Raw genomic sequence first — 16,720 nt, forward strand, 5'->3', positions numbered from 1 at the left:
CCCTTTCACTGGTGTAAGCAAATTGGGGGCTGTGTAAGTTGAATCCAGCTTCCAACAATCTGCTGAGTGGAGGCAGAATTCATTCTAACTGGGCACCAGCAGCTTTTCTGCATTATGACACTTAATTTCTCTATCTGCAGAGCAAGCCTGTGCTTGAGAACACTGTCACTTGTGAAACAAAGCCAGACTTGTAATTAACAAGATACTAAAAAAAAATTAAAAAATGTTTGTTTTTTTTTTTTGCTTTTTAATCTTTGTAGATGGACTTACAGATTCCCTCAGGTCCATTAATTCTTTTGCCCAGCAAGCGTGGCATAGCTGTCATAAACTTATCTACGTGCGACCTAATCCAAAAACTGGTGTTCCTGTTGGACACTGGCCAATTCCTGAATCCTTTTGGCCTGATCAGAACTCGCCAACACTGGTAAGTGCATTTTCAAGATGCCAGTTAAAGTTTACAGTAGAGCGTACATATGTTCCAGAGCAACTTAAATCAACATCCGCAGCTTCTATCCCAAGCTATTGTAGGCACAAGGGCTGGCAGCAGATGTGGACAAGCATTAGACTGAGTTTGGGCTCCTGTTAGCTGCCCCGGTAGCCCATAGAGGCTGGATGAGCCAAAGGAAGGATCAGATTTTGTTCCTGGCTGTTAATGGTGTTTTGTTTGTTTTTAAGGGGTGTCTACATTTTTTTTCAAAATGGTTACAGTAATTGTACATTTGTACCATTTACCAGTGTTTCACTGAAAGGTCTTATCAACAAAAAGCGTTTAAACACATCTGACCTCTTTGGTTGTTGTGTAGCTGGAAGAGCCAGAAACTAGAGTGGTTCTAATGGGTACTGACCACGTACATGGTGGTGGCAGTTATTAGTTTCTGATGAGGATCTGCTACACTATTCATTTCTTCGGTTATCTTTCCCTGTTCTTGGCTGTCAGTCATTACCTCTGCTCTATAAAAGGGATCGGCGCACCCCTTTAGGCTCTGGATGTATTGTCTACATGGCAGCCAGGGATAGTAGGTGCTTGGCAGCTTTAAGAACTGTGTTTTGGTTTTGGTTTTTTTTGGGTGGGGGGGGGGGGGTTTCTTAAACAAAAGGAAATTGAAATTAAATCTATTAAACAACCTCACAAGTTTTTATAGTTGGTAACACTTGGATCTTCCCAAACAGTTTGAAACTTTATGCAATTCTCTCACATCCTTCCCACCTGTAATGATGTCTTGCAGCCGGTGTTCATTTTGTGGAATTCTCTTTCTCTTTCAGCCTCCTCGCACTTCTCACCCTGTGGTGAGATTCTCCTGCGTAGACTGTGAACCTATGGTCATTGATAAGCTACCTTTTGACAAGTATGAGCTTGAACCATCGCCGCTAACTCAATATATTTTGGAGCGGAAGTCACCTCACACCTGCTGGCAGGTTAGTGCCCGTTTCATCTAATATGGCGAATGGAGAGGATGGGGCTGTAATTGTTGCATATGAATTGGAATCATATTCTACTCTGTTCCTTTTAATTTGTATTGTTTTTAGGTAATCTGTTGTAGCATATGGCTAAGCAGTGACGGTCATTGAGAGTTCAGGCATATAATGATTATATCTACTACTTACTAAAAGCTGTATAGGGACTGACTCTGCCATTCACTTGAGCGTCTCCTTTTTTGTTTTGTTTTTTAAAAACACTTTTATTAGAGTTTAGTTTATTAGATGCTTAGAAACATAGTAGCTGGGTACAAGACACATGTTTTATGGAAAGGGGTGAATTGGGAATGTTGGGGGGTTGAGGGGGGGGGGTGGTAGCAAAAGGGGGGCAAGGAGCTAAACAGGTGTCCAAATATCAAAAAAAAAATACTAAAATCATAAGAAGCAATAGAATTGAAAACCGTACAAAACAAAAATGTGTTTCAGGATGCTCCCCCTGTTGGTTATATGCACACATGCATTGTGGAGAGGGATGGGTGTGAGAGGGGGAAGGAAGAGTCGCCTTTTTCCTTGGATTAAGCTGAAAAGGAGGACAATTTAAATGGTATTGAGGGAGGTTCTGCCGCGTAGTATTCAGCACAAGGGGACCAGGTGCTCCGGAAACTGGTGTATTGTGTAATATGGTAGCAATACGCTCCATACCATAGGTCCGCCAAATACAGCGATTTGGCTAGGCAGTAGGGAGTACAGTGGTGAATCTGGCATCTGGACATCTGTTATTGGTTTAATGAGATTATGGACTTTATTCCAGTAACATTTTATTTAAGAACCATACCACCATATTTTCAGCAGGGGTACCTATATGGCAACACAGCCTCCAAAATATGGGAAGATGGTATGGAGACGAGTCGGGGCCCAGTGCCACCTAAATTAAAGTTAGCGTGGGTTTCACTTGATCCTCGCTAAAGTCGAGGTTTGGGCCAGATTGGTTTTAATTTTGTTCCACTCTTTGGAGTCCCAAGACCTCCCCCCTATCTCTCTCCCATGCCAAGTCATGTGACTCCTTTTGTTGTTAATTTTTTGGTGTTAGCAGTAATTGATATAATGTAGAGATTAAGCCCTTAGAAGAGGGGTTGTTGCGACAGTGGAACTCTAATGGGGAACGGTAATCAGCCGGCAAGGGGATGTTCAATGTCTAATAGAAGAGTGTCTCAGTTGAAGATATTGGAAGTATATGGTGTGGGAAATGCAAATCTGATTTGGCATTCCGAGAACTAGACACATGGAGTAATTTCCACCGCACTAGATATTTACAATCCCGATCTTAATTATAGCTGCCATCCATGTAGAGATATCTTGTATCAGGTGGTGAACCCTGTACATGTGTAATGAGCATAAGTGCCAAAAAGAAACAAACATGTATTGATGGGGTACTCAGTGGGTAGTGTTTCACATTAATATTAAAACATTGTCTTTATTGAGTCTTTTAACATAAATATAAAAGTGTTCCCATTGTTGCCCTGAGTATTACTAGTAGCGAAATATTAAAAACAAAGGGGTGAAAACGATAGACTGAATTAAGAAATTGTCAGAAAATGGCAGCAATGCCGCCAGGCCTCGCTGTGTATACATTCACACAATATATTGATTTGTATAGATACCAGTGTGTGTGACTTATTAGTATCCGTTTATCAATTAGTCCTTAAACTGTGATCCTCATTCTCAAATAAAGATATAATATTCGCCTGTTTTGTCTTGTGTTAATTCTTTACTCGGTACAATAATCACATATGGAGAATGTCAAAAATAACTACCCCATAATTATATTGGCTAAAGATGCATACTCCTAACAGATGTAATGGTATCGGGTTAAGCTAATGCTTGATCATTACTCTGTTAACTTGATGATCTATGGTGAACAGATTCATACCTAAGTGTTATCAATAGTAGCGCTAAATGAGTGGGAACACTCTTTAGTCTTTTCAAATAAATATAATGTTTTAGTATTCATGTGAAGCAACACTACCCACTGAGTGCCCCATCAATACATGTTTCTTTCCTTTTTCTTTTTGGTACTTATTCCGAGAACTAGGACAAAAATAGTATTCCCAGTCCAATGATGGAAGGTTTTATGGTCTTGTTTGGTTTTCTTAGTGTTAAATTTAATAAAAGGAACCCTCTTAGCATGTCTCTAAAATCTGTCTTTATTATCTTCTGTTGCCCTGCTCTACCTGATGATATAATAGATATTACATAAGGTATTACATAACTTATTGCAAAGGCTTTGAAAAATTTCCTTCTGCTTAGCTGACAAAAATAAATATCTAAACTAAATGACACTTGTGTGACTCCTGATGTGCTCCAACAAAACAATAAACTGCTTTTAAATAGTAGCTGATATTTCTCTTTAATAATGCCAGTTATGAAACTATGCTCTCTTATAAGAACCGGTTATATTACTGCTTTTTGTATGTCAACAGCTTGGCTTCCAGGAAAAATGTTACTGAAATCAGGATGTACTTGTCAGCAAATATATGTGAGACGGATGTCTTCAGACCAGGCTCCTAATGACCTGTAATCACAGGAGTTTGAGTCTAACAGGCTCATACACTCAATGTACTTGTCATCTAGGAAAGTTAGCTGTAGTGATCTATTGGTGAATGACAAAAATATTTTATCAATGTTGTTTGTGCCTTGTTGATACAAATCCCTTCCTCTGATGTTGAATTGGCTTTGCTTTTTTTAGTAGCAGTATAGACACTCATTTGTAGTGTTAGATTATTTATTTGGTTTATATAAGAAATAAGTTTTTAATATGTGCATTAAAGTTTTAAAGATTCATTTGATAGGGGTCTGTATTCCTGAATTCTTAAAGTACCCCCACTGGAATGGCAGAGTCCTGGGATCTGGATGTACATTGAGTGGTCAACTTTTGAATCTCTAACCCTGAATGCTGCACCTGATTGGACAGGTGCTGCAGCCATCCAATCAGGTGTCTCCTTCAGTGACAACATTGTGTTGCACTTATATGGTCCTGCAGCCATCAGCAGGAGGGAGTGTCTAGGAGGGGTTTGTGGGTTGAGTTTTCCTCTAACAAACCGCTACATAGCTGCACTAAAGAAAAGTGACATTTTGTGACCAGCTGTAGAAAAATGTTTATAGTAAAATATTTTACCAGGCTGTCCCTTATCCTAGTCAGAGCTCGGTAGCTGCACCGTGCAGCTGTTAATCCTGGGGCTCCTTTGTTCATCATTTAAAGGAAAAAACACTGTATGTAGCAGCCCCTGGGGCTCCAGCCACACCTCGGGAGAATATTTTACCTAGGGGGTACTGCAGCTTTAAGAAACACTGTCTGACAATGCTGCTGCAGTATGCCAGCTGGTCCGCAGGTTGTGTTAGATTTGTTTTTTGTTTTTTAAATTGTGTTCCTTTATTTTTAGTCTTGCCAATATTTTTTTTTTTTTTCATTTTTTTTTTATAGCAGTTTTATTTATTTTTTTGTCTTGTTTTCTCTTGCAGGTTTTTGTGAGCAGTAGTGGAAAGTACAGTGAGATTGGACAACCATTTGGGTATTTAAAAGCCAGCACCACTCTTACCTGTGTGAACCTCTTTGTCATGCCATACAACTATCCTGTATTACTCCCCTTACTTGGTGAGTCATCGCAATGTCATCACTGCTGTTCCAGCAATGATCTTTTCTTTTTTTTTTTTTTTCTTGCAATGACGCAGATATTGATATTTAATTTATAAAGTACTTGCATGACAAGACCTTTACTCGGTACAGTTACAAGGGACAATAGGTTGACGTTTTCAGTTGTCACTAACTTATCAAAATAAATTGTCAGCTACTGCCTTGAACTGTGCCCCCCACTGTGTACTATGCTGCTAATCTGTTTTTGCTGGTAAATGGTTTGCATTGTTTGCATTGTGTTCTACCTTGGAGTTACATATAGTAACTTCCATTTATCACCAAGACAAATCTCTGTGGTTGCAATTTGGAAAGTTGGTTGCAAATATATTTATTTCATGAAAGTCAGCTGCAAAAGGTCCCCATAATGCAGTGCCACTCATCCTAATCACCATCATCAGCTATTTATAGATGGCGCCACTAATTAACTTGACCGTCCCCATGTTGAAATCTCACGAACCACACTTAATGACTCAAGTGTAGCACTCTTACTGAAAGGCTGGGGAACAGGGACCTCATAAGGGAAGGGGCACCATTTATTTTCATATGGATGTTTATATCCAAGAGAACAGCTTGGAAAGAAGGCAACAAGATCAATTAGTTCTAAATAGTCTATGCACCCACAGAGAAGGAATCTTGACTTATAGTTCCCTTCTTGGACAGATAGGGCAGCACGGTGGTGAAGTGGTTAGCACTTCTGCCTCACAGCGCTGGGGTCATGAGTTCAATTCCCGACCATGGCCTTATCTGTGAGGAGTTTGTATGTTCTCCCTGTGTTTGCGTGGGTTTCGTCCGGGTGCTCCGGTTTCCTCCCACACTCCAAAAACATACTGGTAGGTTAATTGGCTGCTATCAAAAATTTACCCTAGTCTCTCTCTGTCTGTCTGTGTGTGTGTGTGTGTGTGTGTGTGTGTGTGTGTGTGTGTGTATTAGGGAATTTAGACTGTAAGCTCCAATGGGGCAGGGACTGATGTGACTGGGTTCTCTGTACAGCGCTTCGGAATCAGTGGCGCTATATAAATAAATGCTGATGATGATTCTGATGGTGCAAGACCTATATCCTATTTCAATATTTCTTTGTTGCAGTTCACACTATTAACATGACTTTCATTCATATTACAGATGACTTATTCAAGTTGCACAAACTAAAGCCAACGCTGAAGTGGCGTCAGTCCTTCGATAACTATTTGAAAACGATGCCACCATATTTCTTAATGGTAAGCTCTAGTCATTGAGGAATTGTCTCCTAGATGTTACATATAAGCAGACTATATTTATGATGTCCCAATAGTCCTATGTTTTACATTGTTGTCCATTTGTAATCTTGTTACTGGCTTTTTAGATTTTCTAGCAGTGTGTGATTCAGGTTTCCTGAACCTGGTTAAGTTTAAAATATCCTACTGCTGGGGTTGTAACATCACCATGTCAATGGAGCGTTATTGGCAGTAAAACTACAGAGCAGTAGTTGATGTCACTCCAGTTAGTCTCGCATTCTGCTCATATCTTGCAAATTAATCAAAATTTTCATGGTCCTTTTACACAAAGGCCCCTTTGTACTTCAATCTTGGTACAGATTTACTAATTGTATAATGTTACTGTTTGTAGTGTTTGTAGGGCTTTTTTGTTTTTTTATTTTATTTTTTTTAATTTCGCTTTAGAGTATATGCTACGTTTTCAGATTCAGACAAGGCCACCAAAAATCTAAGGTCTCTCAACTGCTGCATATTGCAAGGTCTCCGAAAATGGCTTATAAGGCCACATTTGATCAAGTAGAAAGTGGTCACAAGTTGAGAGAGAGTTGGCAATCGGTTTGACATGCCCAATATAAATGCTGTTGTAGATCAAAGGCTTTGCGTCTTAGTTCTACACATTGCACTATGCTGAGCTGGGTCATTGGACACTACTTTTTCTGAGTGTTTTTAGGGCATTGAATGTGCTTGAGACGCCTTATTGGTGCCTATGTGCAAAGTATTATGGAATAATGATTTGACCATGTTTTTTTTTTTTTTTCCTTTTTTTGCTAGCCATTAAAGAAAGCTATGCGAATGATGGGAGCACCGAATCTAATATCTGAAAATTTGGATTGTGGTCTTAGTTATAGTATTATTTCATATCTGAAAAAGCTCAGTCAACAGGTAACAAACATTTTTTGTATTTAATGTAAATGCATTCAGTCCAATTTGGAGAGTTAGGAGTTGAAAATTCAAGTCATTTCTTGGCCCAAGACCCAGATAAATTCTGTGAGTCATCTTCGAGGAATAAGCCATAACCCACATTAAAACCATTCATGGAAAATAAGTTTTAAATGTATTAAAGAAACAAATGTGCAACACTAGTCAAAAATTAAGAACTGCCGATTTGAGGTTTATAATGTTTTTTTGTTTTTGTTTTTTAAAACAAAAGTTTTGCGCTACATTAAAGTGTTTTAAGGCAGCATAAACATGATTTCATACCTTTTCACTTGACTTGTGTATATCCCTTCGGTCAATGAGATTATCCCACCTGCCTCCCCACCACCTTGATTGGTCATAGTCCATATATTACTAATTGCAGATCACTCTGTATACAGAGATTTGTTTTTAATCCAGACATCATAACATTGAAAATAGCATTTGCAGATTGACGGGTATTGATAAAACGTATCCTAAATTTGTAATGCAACAATGTATTAGTTGAAAACATGCCCCATAAGTGGTATTTGGGCCCACCTAGGCCTTTGATACCTAGACAAGTATAGGCTGGTTAGTCTGATTCCTGGGAACAGACGCAATCGTTCTGCTTGTAGTTGTGTTTCTTCTTGCTGATTGTTTGATGTCTTATTTGTTTCCCTTGTACTAAATAGGTCATGTTGTTTTTGTTGTAATGCCTTGTACTCCACCAGTGTCTTCATTCTTTTATATTTCTCTGTATGTTCCAGACTAAAATGGAGTCTGAAAGAATAATCGCATCTGTTGGAAAGAAGGTCCCGCAGGAGACGGGGATTAAAGTGAAAAATAACTCCACAAGACTGTCTTTAGTTCACAACCGAGACTTCAAACAGCTGCTACAGGGAATCTCTGGAGAGACCTCTATCCGACTGTCAGAAATGAATGTAAAGGACTTTCCTGGTTTTCAAATCGGGCTTTTAAATAAGGTAAAGTTGTTTACAGTTTAGTCTATATTCATATCACGACTTCTTCTTGCAGTCGCATACAGCTCTTTACCATCATTCAAACCCACTTTCTTCCTGTCTTAAAATGTAAGTGCTCACGTTTATTTTAGAGAAGTTATCCAGTGGATTGTTCATTGTATCTCAGGAGTCACAAGTGCCAGGACCATTGTTTATTGTAGGATACTACAAATGGAGTGATTGGGCTTTAAGTTGCCATCCTTCGCTATGTCCAGTAAGCAGCTCTGACTCTCGTGACATCTCTCGAAAACTTTTGTTGTTGGTCCTCTACTGATGAGCTTATCTATATGTGCTGCCCCTTTATGCTGGAATATTTATGATAAATATATCTTAAATCCTTCACGCTATTGAGCAGCTCTGTAGTTTTATTCTGTAAACATTCGGTTGATTGATTTAATCTCGCACCTAACTTTAGGAACTGAAGCCCCAGACATACAGAAATGCCTATGACATTCCACGCAGGAACCTGCTAGATCAATTGACGAGGATGAGGACCAATTTGCTGAAAACTCACAAACTGATCGTGGGACAAGATGAAGGTACAGTCTCGTTTCTGCTCATCGATAGGACACAGATTAAGATGAAGTTCCTCATTCTTTGCTTTATGATTGAATAACACAAATGCTATGTCACTGAAGCAAAGGCAGTGTAATGAAGTGGTTTCATATGTTTATGTAAACTTGTCTAGTAAACCTTGTGACATTTATCTCATTCACATTGCAGACTGTCTACATAGTGTTCCAGTGGCTCAGATGGGTAACTACCAAGAATACTTGAAGTTAATGCCTTCCCCTCTCAGGGAGATCGATCCAGATCAACCCAAGAGGCTTCACACTTTTGGAAATCCATTTAAACAGGATAAGAAGGTATTAATAATGTTGTGGCACATAGTGATGTAAGAGTAGGGTCAGTATGGGCAATAGTGCATCTCAAGGACAAATGTGTGTGGGTGTATTTTTATTGCTATAGATATATATTTTTAGTAAAATCTATATCTATAGCATTTTTAAGGGCCACGTAAGATAAATACATTTTAATTAATAGCAAATGTATGCTTACTCCTGAAGTGCAGATTTTGATATATGTATTGGTAAAGGATAACTATAAAGACAGTTGCTAGTATTCCAACAAACAAAAACCTCACATTCATGAACGTCCTGTATTTTCAAATAAAGAGCGTTATTTACAAAAATTAGCATGACACATGTTTGCAATACAGCACAGGGTAGTCTCCAGGATGGAGAGCAAGACAATGAAAGTTTATTGCAGTAGCTGCTGTTCCTCCCAGTAAATCGTTACCACTGAGCAAGTTAAGTTCTCAGAATTTGGATGCATGAGGACAGGTTTGCAAACTAATCTCTAAGGATAATAGTAACATAGTTTATTTTATTTTTTTTCTGCCATTGGTGATGCACCCTCATGAGGGTCTAAATCAGGCCTGGCCAAGCTGTGGCTCTCCGGGTGTTGTACAAATCCCAGCCTTCCTTGACAGCTATCGGCTGGCTATCTACTGGCAGCATGCTGGGGTTTGTAGTTTCTCCACACTGTGAGAGCCCCAGGTTGGCCAGGCCTGATGAGAATGCGCTGCCTGATTGCATAGCCAGTTTATGGATGAAATCCACAAAATAAGGCTGGCAAATCCAAATTTGTGCATCAGTAAGGACACCTCTCCCAGCCAAGACAACAGGGGACATTTCAAGAAAATAACATCGTACACTTAATGAGCTTAGCCTGCGTATACTGCAGACATGTTACAGTAGGACCGCCACTAGTAATATTTTATTACAAATTACAGAATTGTCACCATTTAGTTTAGTTTCATCTCTTGCAAAAAGACTACTTTAGACTCTATAATTTCATCTTATTCTTTCAATCATAGGGTATGATGATTGATGAGGCCGATGAGTTTGTTGCTGGACCTCAAAATAAAATTAAACGTCCTGGTGAGGCGAACACTCCAGCCTCCCTCAAGAGAAGGCGCAGTATGTCTCCCTTGCTGCTAAGACGGCCTCAGACTCCTCCTATCATAACCAATCATGTAGGAGGGAAGGGTCCTCCTGCAACTCCTGGCAGCCCAGCTCCACACAACCTCATCAAGCCCATTCCTATACACAAAGGTAAGATATATGATAGGTTTGTGGGATTCCCAACCATGGCCTTATCTGTGTGGAGTTTGTATGTTCTTCCTGTGTCTGCGTGGGTTTCCTCCGGGTGCTCCTGTTTCCTCCCACACTCCAAAAACATACTGGTAGGTTAATTGGCTGCTAACAAATTGACCCTAGTCTGTCTGTCCTGTGTCTCTCTGTCTGGTGTGTGTGTGTGTGTGTGTGTGATGGAATTTAGACTGTAAGCCCTAATGGGGCAGGGACTGATGTGAGTTCTCTGTACAGTGCTGTGGAATTAGTGACGCTATATAAATAACTGATCTGAAATGCTGTTACCCTGTAGTAGGTTGGGGGAATGTGATAACCTGGTTGGGGTGGGATATTTCCAATAGAGATGGTATGAGATGAGGCCTATGAAAATTCATGGATTGGGAATAGTGTGATGGGTGAGGACTCTTGAAGGCGTCAGTGGGAAGATGCTATAAGTGAGGAAAGGCTCTAGAGTGCAGCTTGGTAACCTGACTTGTGCAGGACGTTTTGTTTTTTTTTTGGTTTTTTTTTTTTAATTCTCTGCCTGCTTGTCCCCCTAGCTACATTCTCTTGCTCCTTCTGGCCTTGTACTGATTGATTGGATTAGAGATTTTATATAATCTTCTGATTGGGGTTATTTGGTTAGATGTTTAACACATGACTGTCTAAGGAGCGAAATATGCTGAGCATTTGGCCCAATTTGAATGTCTTGCTGGATGCAATAGACATTTAAATCATCTTATGTATTTAATTAACACGCTTTTGTAAGCTTGGTTTGTTAATTTTATTACAGGAGTAAAGTGTTAAGCCTGTCACACAGCTGTGTCATGTTTGATGTTGGAAATGGCTGCTGCGTTTGGGGGGAGCCAAAAGCAAGGGTTGTGCTTTGTGTGTGTGATGCAGTATAATCTTATAGCTGAAGTACATTTGAAAGAAATGAACTGTAGGAATTGTTCAGAGTGTGTGGATAAAAATGTTAAGTATATTATATTTGTGAATAGTAAAAGATTATATATTTTATTAGTAATATTAGAGCATTAGATAAAGATGTCTATTGCAGCTTTTTATAGGATATTGTACCCATGACACAAGCTTTAGAGGTCCAGTACCTACTGTATATTGTAGCCGTTTAAATAAGAACAAAGTGGGGTACGTGATTGTTATAAAGAAACTGTCTATTATATGTATTATACTAGAATCCACACAATCTGAATTATTGTGTATTTGTGTATAAAGCTGGGTTCACACTACAGGTTTTTCAGCCATTTATATAATAAACTAATGTTGGGTTCGATACTGTATTAGTCTGTACGCTCCCATGATCATGTTTTATTGTACCAAAGCACATTGTATCGTTTAATTTTATAAACTGACTATAAATTACTATCAACAATGGAACGATGTCTGGCAAATGTGGCAGTGTGTATGTACTCGCGACCAGCAGTGTAGGTAGATCTCTATGGAGTGTGCAGAGTCATGGTCTTTTCAGCAGATGGTAATGACAGATGAGGAGCACAGATCTGATTGGTAAGTCATGTAGTTGTGTGCACAGAAATTTGTATGTTCATCAGACCTTTCAGTCATTGGTAATATTGTTACAGAAATTGCATCTGCCGTAATTTTCGGTAGTGTGTACCCAGCTTAAGACAGACACAGCTCCTTGTATTGACCTATTAATTCAGAAATGTTTAGTTTTACCAGATGTTAAATTATTTCTGTTTTCCAGATGTCAATAACACACTAACTCCAGAAGGCAATGGAGAGAGGACGGACAATGGTCAGGTTGTGGAAAAACAAGTAGACGGACTGTCTCCATTAATTGTCCCTGCTGCTTTAGTGGATGGGGAGTTGCTGCCTAATAACTTTGATTCTGTTACTGATGAACTAAATTGCTTAAATGAGGATAACTTGGACCACAAGCCTGTTACCAACGCACTTATGAAGACACCGATGGACAATTACATGCCTCTGGAAGAATCTCTGCTAACTCGGGAATGCACTTCAGGAATGACTGGGCTAAACTCCCTGACGGAAATGCAAAATATGATCAATGGGACAAACGCAGATATTAAGATCAGGGTCATGAAAGAAGTACGGAAGCCGGGAAGAAGTAAGTTGCAAGAATTAACTATTGTCTTCAAGCTCTTGTTTCAGTGTAGTGCCGAATGTTGATCTGCATATCTATTGTCTTGGAAATTATAAGGATGATCAGGGACATCCTCCCTATTTGCCAATTTCTGAATAAATTAGAAAGGGCCTATAAACTTGATTAGAGTCACTAGTTCCTAGTGAATTGATCAGCTCCAATACCATAAATATTGGTTCAGCAAAAAGAATCTGCACCGTTGTAAAATCGCAAACCATGAAGAGAAAACCAAGAAATGTAGAACTGGAAAGGTGTTTTAGTTTTGTGGGGTTTTTATGTTGCTTGTCTGCTCATGCAATTGTACAATGCTGTCCCTCTACCCAGTAAGTGTCATTTGGGAACCACAAAAAAGTTTGGACCTCCAATGCTGCTTTATATGTGCAATAGCGTCTAGCACATTTCAGTCCTACTTCCCAATCCTTACACAGCCCCCAGACTATCAGTCTGGGTCCAGGTCTGATGATACACATGGTGGAAATAGGTAAACTTCACTTCAAAGACTAACCAACGCCCTTTTAGGACAACCCAGTTATTTATTTAATTTTTACACCATTATTTAAAGGGCACCTAGAAATGTAGAAATGCGTCTTTCTGCAGATGTGCTAAATGCACTTCGTTAGACATAGTATATGCAGAGAGCCTAAGCCTGTGTTCCCTGGCGCATATTGGGGAATTCCCTGTAACCACGTCTTCTCTACCATTATATGTGAAATCATTATTTTTTTATTTCTTGCAAAACCGTTTAATTCTGTAGACTGGAGCAGACGTAGGCGCACACTCTCTATACTTGCAAGCATCGGCCTTCTGCAGCCTTCAGAGGCTGCCATCTAGGCTTTAAAATCCACAATCTTTTAAAACCAGCTGCAATTACTTATATGAAGGTGCATGATGTCACAAGCGTTTGTGCTGTGGCTTCATAGTTCGTAATTAACCCTTCATGAGCGGTGCTTCTGACATTGGAGAAATGGTGGTAAACAGCCGGCCATACTTTGCTGTCTTTTTATCGCATAAACATGAGCACTTATTTTTTTCAGCTTTAATTTTTCCTAAAGAAGTAATGAAATGATCTCTTGACTTTACTGACTGCTGGTCAAAGTGTGGCATGACTAATTAGAGTAAACCTCCTATATCCTGCACTAAACACGTCACCTACTGCATATCTCCCATTTCCCACCACCACGTGCTCTTATTTCTGACCTCTGACCTCTTTCGATTGCATAAATTGGTCTTGCTGAAAACCAAAGTGTCAATAGTGCGGCTGTGTTACCATCACAGGTTGTGCTGTACTTCATATGTGTGTCCCTGTATATTATGTTATGGCTAAAAGCTGTTTAACAACTAATAAGATATCTTGCATAAACAAAATGTTGAATGCACAAATATCCATAACAAATATAAATATTAGGTTTAGTTTGTGTGTTCATGCCATTGCCTATCCTAGAGAACTTTTATATTTAGATATTTAAGAGATGGATGACAAACTAATAATAATACAGAAGTCTACTTATCTGCATTGCTTTATTTTAAATCTACTCTAATGTCACAACATAGTCTGGTTTTCCAAGGGGGGTAAAAATCTAATCTTTACATATTTTATGTACTTTCAGATTATGAAAAAATCTTTGCTCTCCTTGAGGAAGTGCAAGGACCATCCGACGTCCAAAAAACCTTTATTGAATTCACAATCAAGGAAGCGGCAAGGTGAGTGAGGTTCTCCAGATGCTTCCTCCAATTTGAGTGGAGTGTGAGTGGGCCGCAGGAGTCTGAGTGTGTGTGTAAGAATTGTTTTCTTTTAGGAGTTAACATTTCAAGGGCCAGAGCAGGATCTATATTTACAGTAGGTTGTGTCGTGTTACAGGGGGACATGGAGGCTAGTTAGGTAGAATCTGAAAACTAGTATTACAACTACAGCCATGTTGTGCGTTTTTGCTCATCAGGTTTAAAAAGAGAGTGTTAATACAGCACTTGGAAAGATTTCTATCCGAATTGGATTCCAACGGTCTGCCAAACATTGTGAATCATGTCAACAGCAGATAGCAGTCTGCTTGGGAGACCATGAGGACCAAGGATGAGTTTGCTGTCGCAGAAGAAAGAGAGAGGACATGGTGACCTCCAACACCTTGCATCTCGGGACACTTTCTGGCCAGAGACAGAGGACAAGCGGCGGAGTGACAGGTTTAAGAAGCTGGTCTGGGCTTCAGGACTTACTATGAACTGTGAGGCTTTTTCTGTGTGGAGGGTGCTGCCCACAGAGCAGGCTGGAAACGATAACCAATGGTGGCCCTCCAACAGGTGATGAATGTACTTATTTGTCAGTAGTACACTATTCTTATGCTGTAGAGAGCACTTGAGGGAACGAGAGGCAAAACAATGCTCTAGCACAGGCCACCACATAGATCAAAAGAAGGTAATTGGTGGTTTTCCAGTTCAGCCTTTGAGTCCTGGCCACAGTGGCTGAGCCATTCATTGGCAAATGGCTGGTGATCTGGTGATACTAGGACTCTTCATTCAACAGCTGGAGGACCATGAGTTGGCCGTCTCTTATCTAGGTGGTGACCTCTGCGTGGCGCATCTACGAGTACATGAGGTAGCTTGTCCCACTTTCAGAATAGGCTGCCATTTTGTATTGAGGGACATTAAAGACAGCCCTGTGACTGTATCCCCCCCTATGGGTCACTAAACAAACTACCTCAGACTCTCTTCTGTTTTGTCTGCAGACGTTAAGAAAGTGCACCTGAGACTCCCCAGGTCCCCGACTTCTTTCATCCTGTGAGCAGGACGGAGACTCGTCAGGTGGCCTTGCACTCGCTGTGCTTTGGAAGCACTAGAAAAGGAGAACTCCTTTTTTTGTTTTTTATATATTTTTGTGTACTTTTAATGTTCATACAGAAAACATATTTTGGACAGTATTGTTATTAGCTCTGTAATTTTTGTGATATTTTAACTTGTATATAGAGGTTTTGGTCTTGTACATAAATATATTATATACATAAAAGATATATAATAAAACTTTTTTTTATTAAATTCAAACTGCTGCTTGTTGATAGATTAAAGGAAAATGAGGTGTTAATTTGTATATAAATGACTTTTCTTGCATTATCATGCTACTCCTGTTTAGTGTGTTTGTTAATCTCCTTTTTAGAGCTTTCAAGTGTCCTTGTTTCACTACAAAAACACAAATCTATTTTTTTATTTTTTTTTTCCACTATGCAAGTTTTTAAATTCTTTTCAATTCTATTCACTTTTGCATAATATCTTTAAAAAAACAATCAGGCAGCAGTTTCATGGTGGAACATTGTAATCTGTGAGGATCTTCAGTGAACATCCAGAGTAAGTTAATTCTCTAGGAGTTTCTGCAAGTTGATAAGAGAATGATTTCATCCTCTGATAAGTTATGTTGTCCGTAAAGGAGCGGTTTCATCATAACTATAGTTATAGATACCCAATTTAAATGTAAGAAATATGTTGGTTGGATTTTAGTTTTGTTTTCGTTATCTACTTATTTTTATAGATCATGTTGGGGGCAGCAGAAGCTGGAATCAAAAATATTAGGAAGTAATAAGCAATGTAGACCTTGCATGTACATAATTGAATTTAGCTGGTAAGGCGTGTTTGCTGGTTAGGGGGGCTACATGATAGCACAGTTTAAGCAAATCTAAGTAACTCTACAAAACCGATATGCTCTGGACTAAAAATGAAGCCGAATGTGTCAAATAGCTAGTAATATAATGAAGAAACTAATTTTTAGGGCTACAGAACACCGATCAGATTTTGCTGCTTATTTCGCTGGTCCATGCACACTGGCATTTTAGAGAGCACACAAGGGTGAAACGTGTTCTGTGTTCTTCCATGTACTGATGAAGCAATGCTTATAGCAAATTAAGTCTGCTCACCATTTAGAGTAGTGTATGGGGAATAACTGTGACCGTCTGGTGCACAGGACATGGGCTGTATCCCATACCATCCAATATGATTCTATTCCTTTTCTAGTAATGTTTAGAAAATGAAAACAAACGTTGGAATGTTTCAGAAATGCCCTGATCTGTCTCATGTGCATAGCAAAGTGCACTGCAGTCTATTCTATACGTATCCTCAACTAGAAGATTGTATCGGGTCATCCTATAACCCCTGAGCTTAGACCTAGAATCTACATCCAATGAACTTTT

General features: G+C 39.3%; 1 protein-coding gene across 3 annotated transcripts in view; it reads left to right on the forward strand.

The window, feature by feature from the left end:
• LOC142102399 (integrator complex subunit 6-like) overlaps positions 1-15,605 on the forward strand; it is a 37,319-nt gene extending 21,714 nt beyond the window's left edge. The window contains exons 7-19 of one of the 3 annotated variants that reach the window (XR_012679259.1): positions 261-424; positions 1,264-1,416; positions 4,936-5,068; positions 6,227-6,321; positions 7,129-7,239; positions 8,022-8,237; positions 8,689-8,812; positions 8,997-9,139; positions 10,153-10,390; positions 12,135-12,518; positions 14,162-14,255; positions 14,492-14,846; positions 15,272-15,603. Coding sequence is in view for 2 of the 3 variants with exons in the window: in XM_075187268.1 (XP_075043369.1) it covers positions 261-424; positions 1,264-1,416; positions 4,936-5,068; positions 6,227-6,321; positions 7,129-7,239; positions 8,022-8,237; positions 8,689-8,812; positions 8,997-9,139; positions 10,153-10,390; positions 12,135-12,518; positions 14,162-14,255; positions 14,492-14,591 (1,955 nt within the window). In the remaining variant the exon portion in view is untranslated. Of the gene's footprint in view, positions 1-260; positions 425-1,263; positions 1,417-4,935; positions 5,069-6,226; positions 6,322-7,128; positions 7,240-8,021; positions 8,238-8,688; positions 8,813-8,996; positions 9,140-10,152; positions 10,391-12,134; positions 12,519-14,161; positions 14,256-14,491 lie in introns of all 3 variants that reach the window. The other 2 variants (XM_075187269.1, XM_075187268.1) reach the window with 2 other exon arrangements.
• The last annotated feature ends 1,115 nt before the right edge of the window (positions 15,606-16,720 follow it).

The sequence above is a fragment of the Mixophyes fleayi genome, chromosome 9 (genome assembly GCF_038048845.1).
Source record: "Mixophyes fleayi isolate aMixFle1 chromosome 9, aMixFle1.hap1, whole genome shotgun sequence".
NCBI lineage: Eukaryota > Metazoa > Chordata > Amphibia > Anura > Limnodynastidae > Mixophyes > Mixophyes fleayi.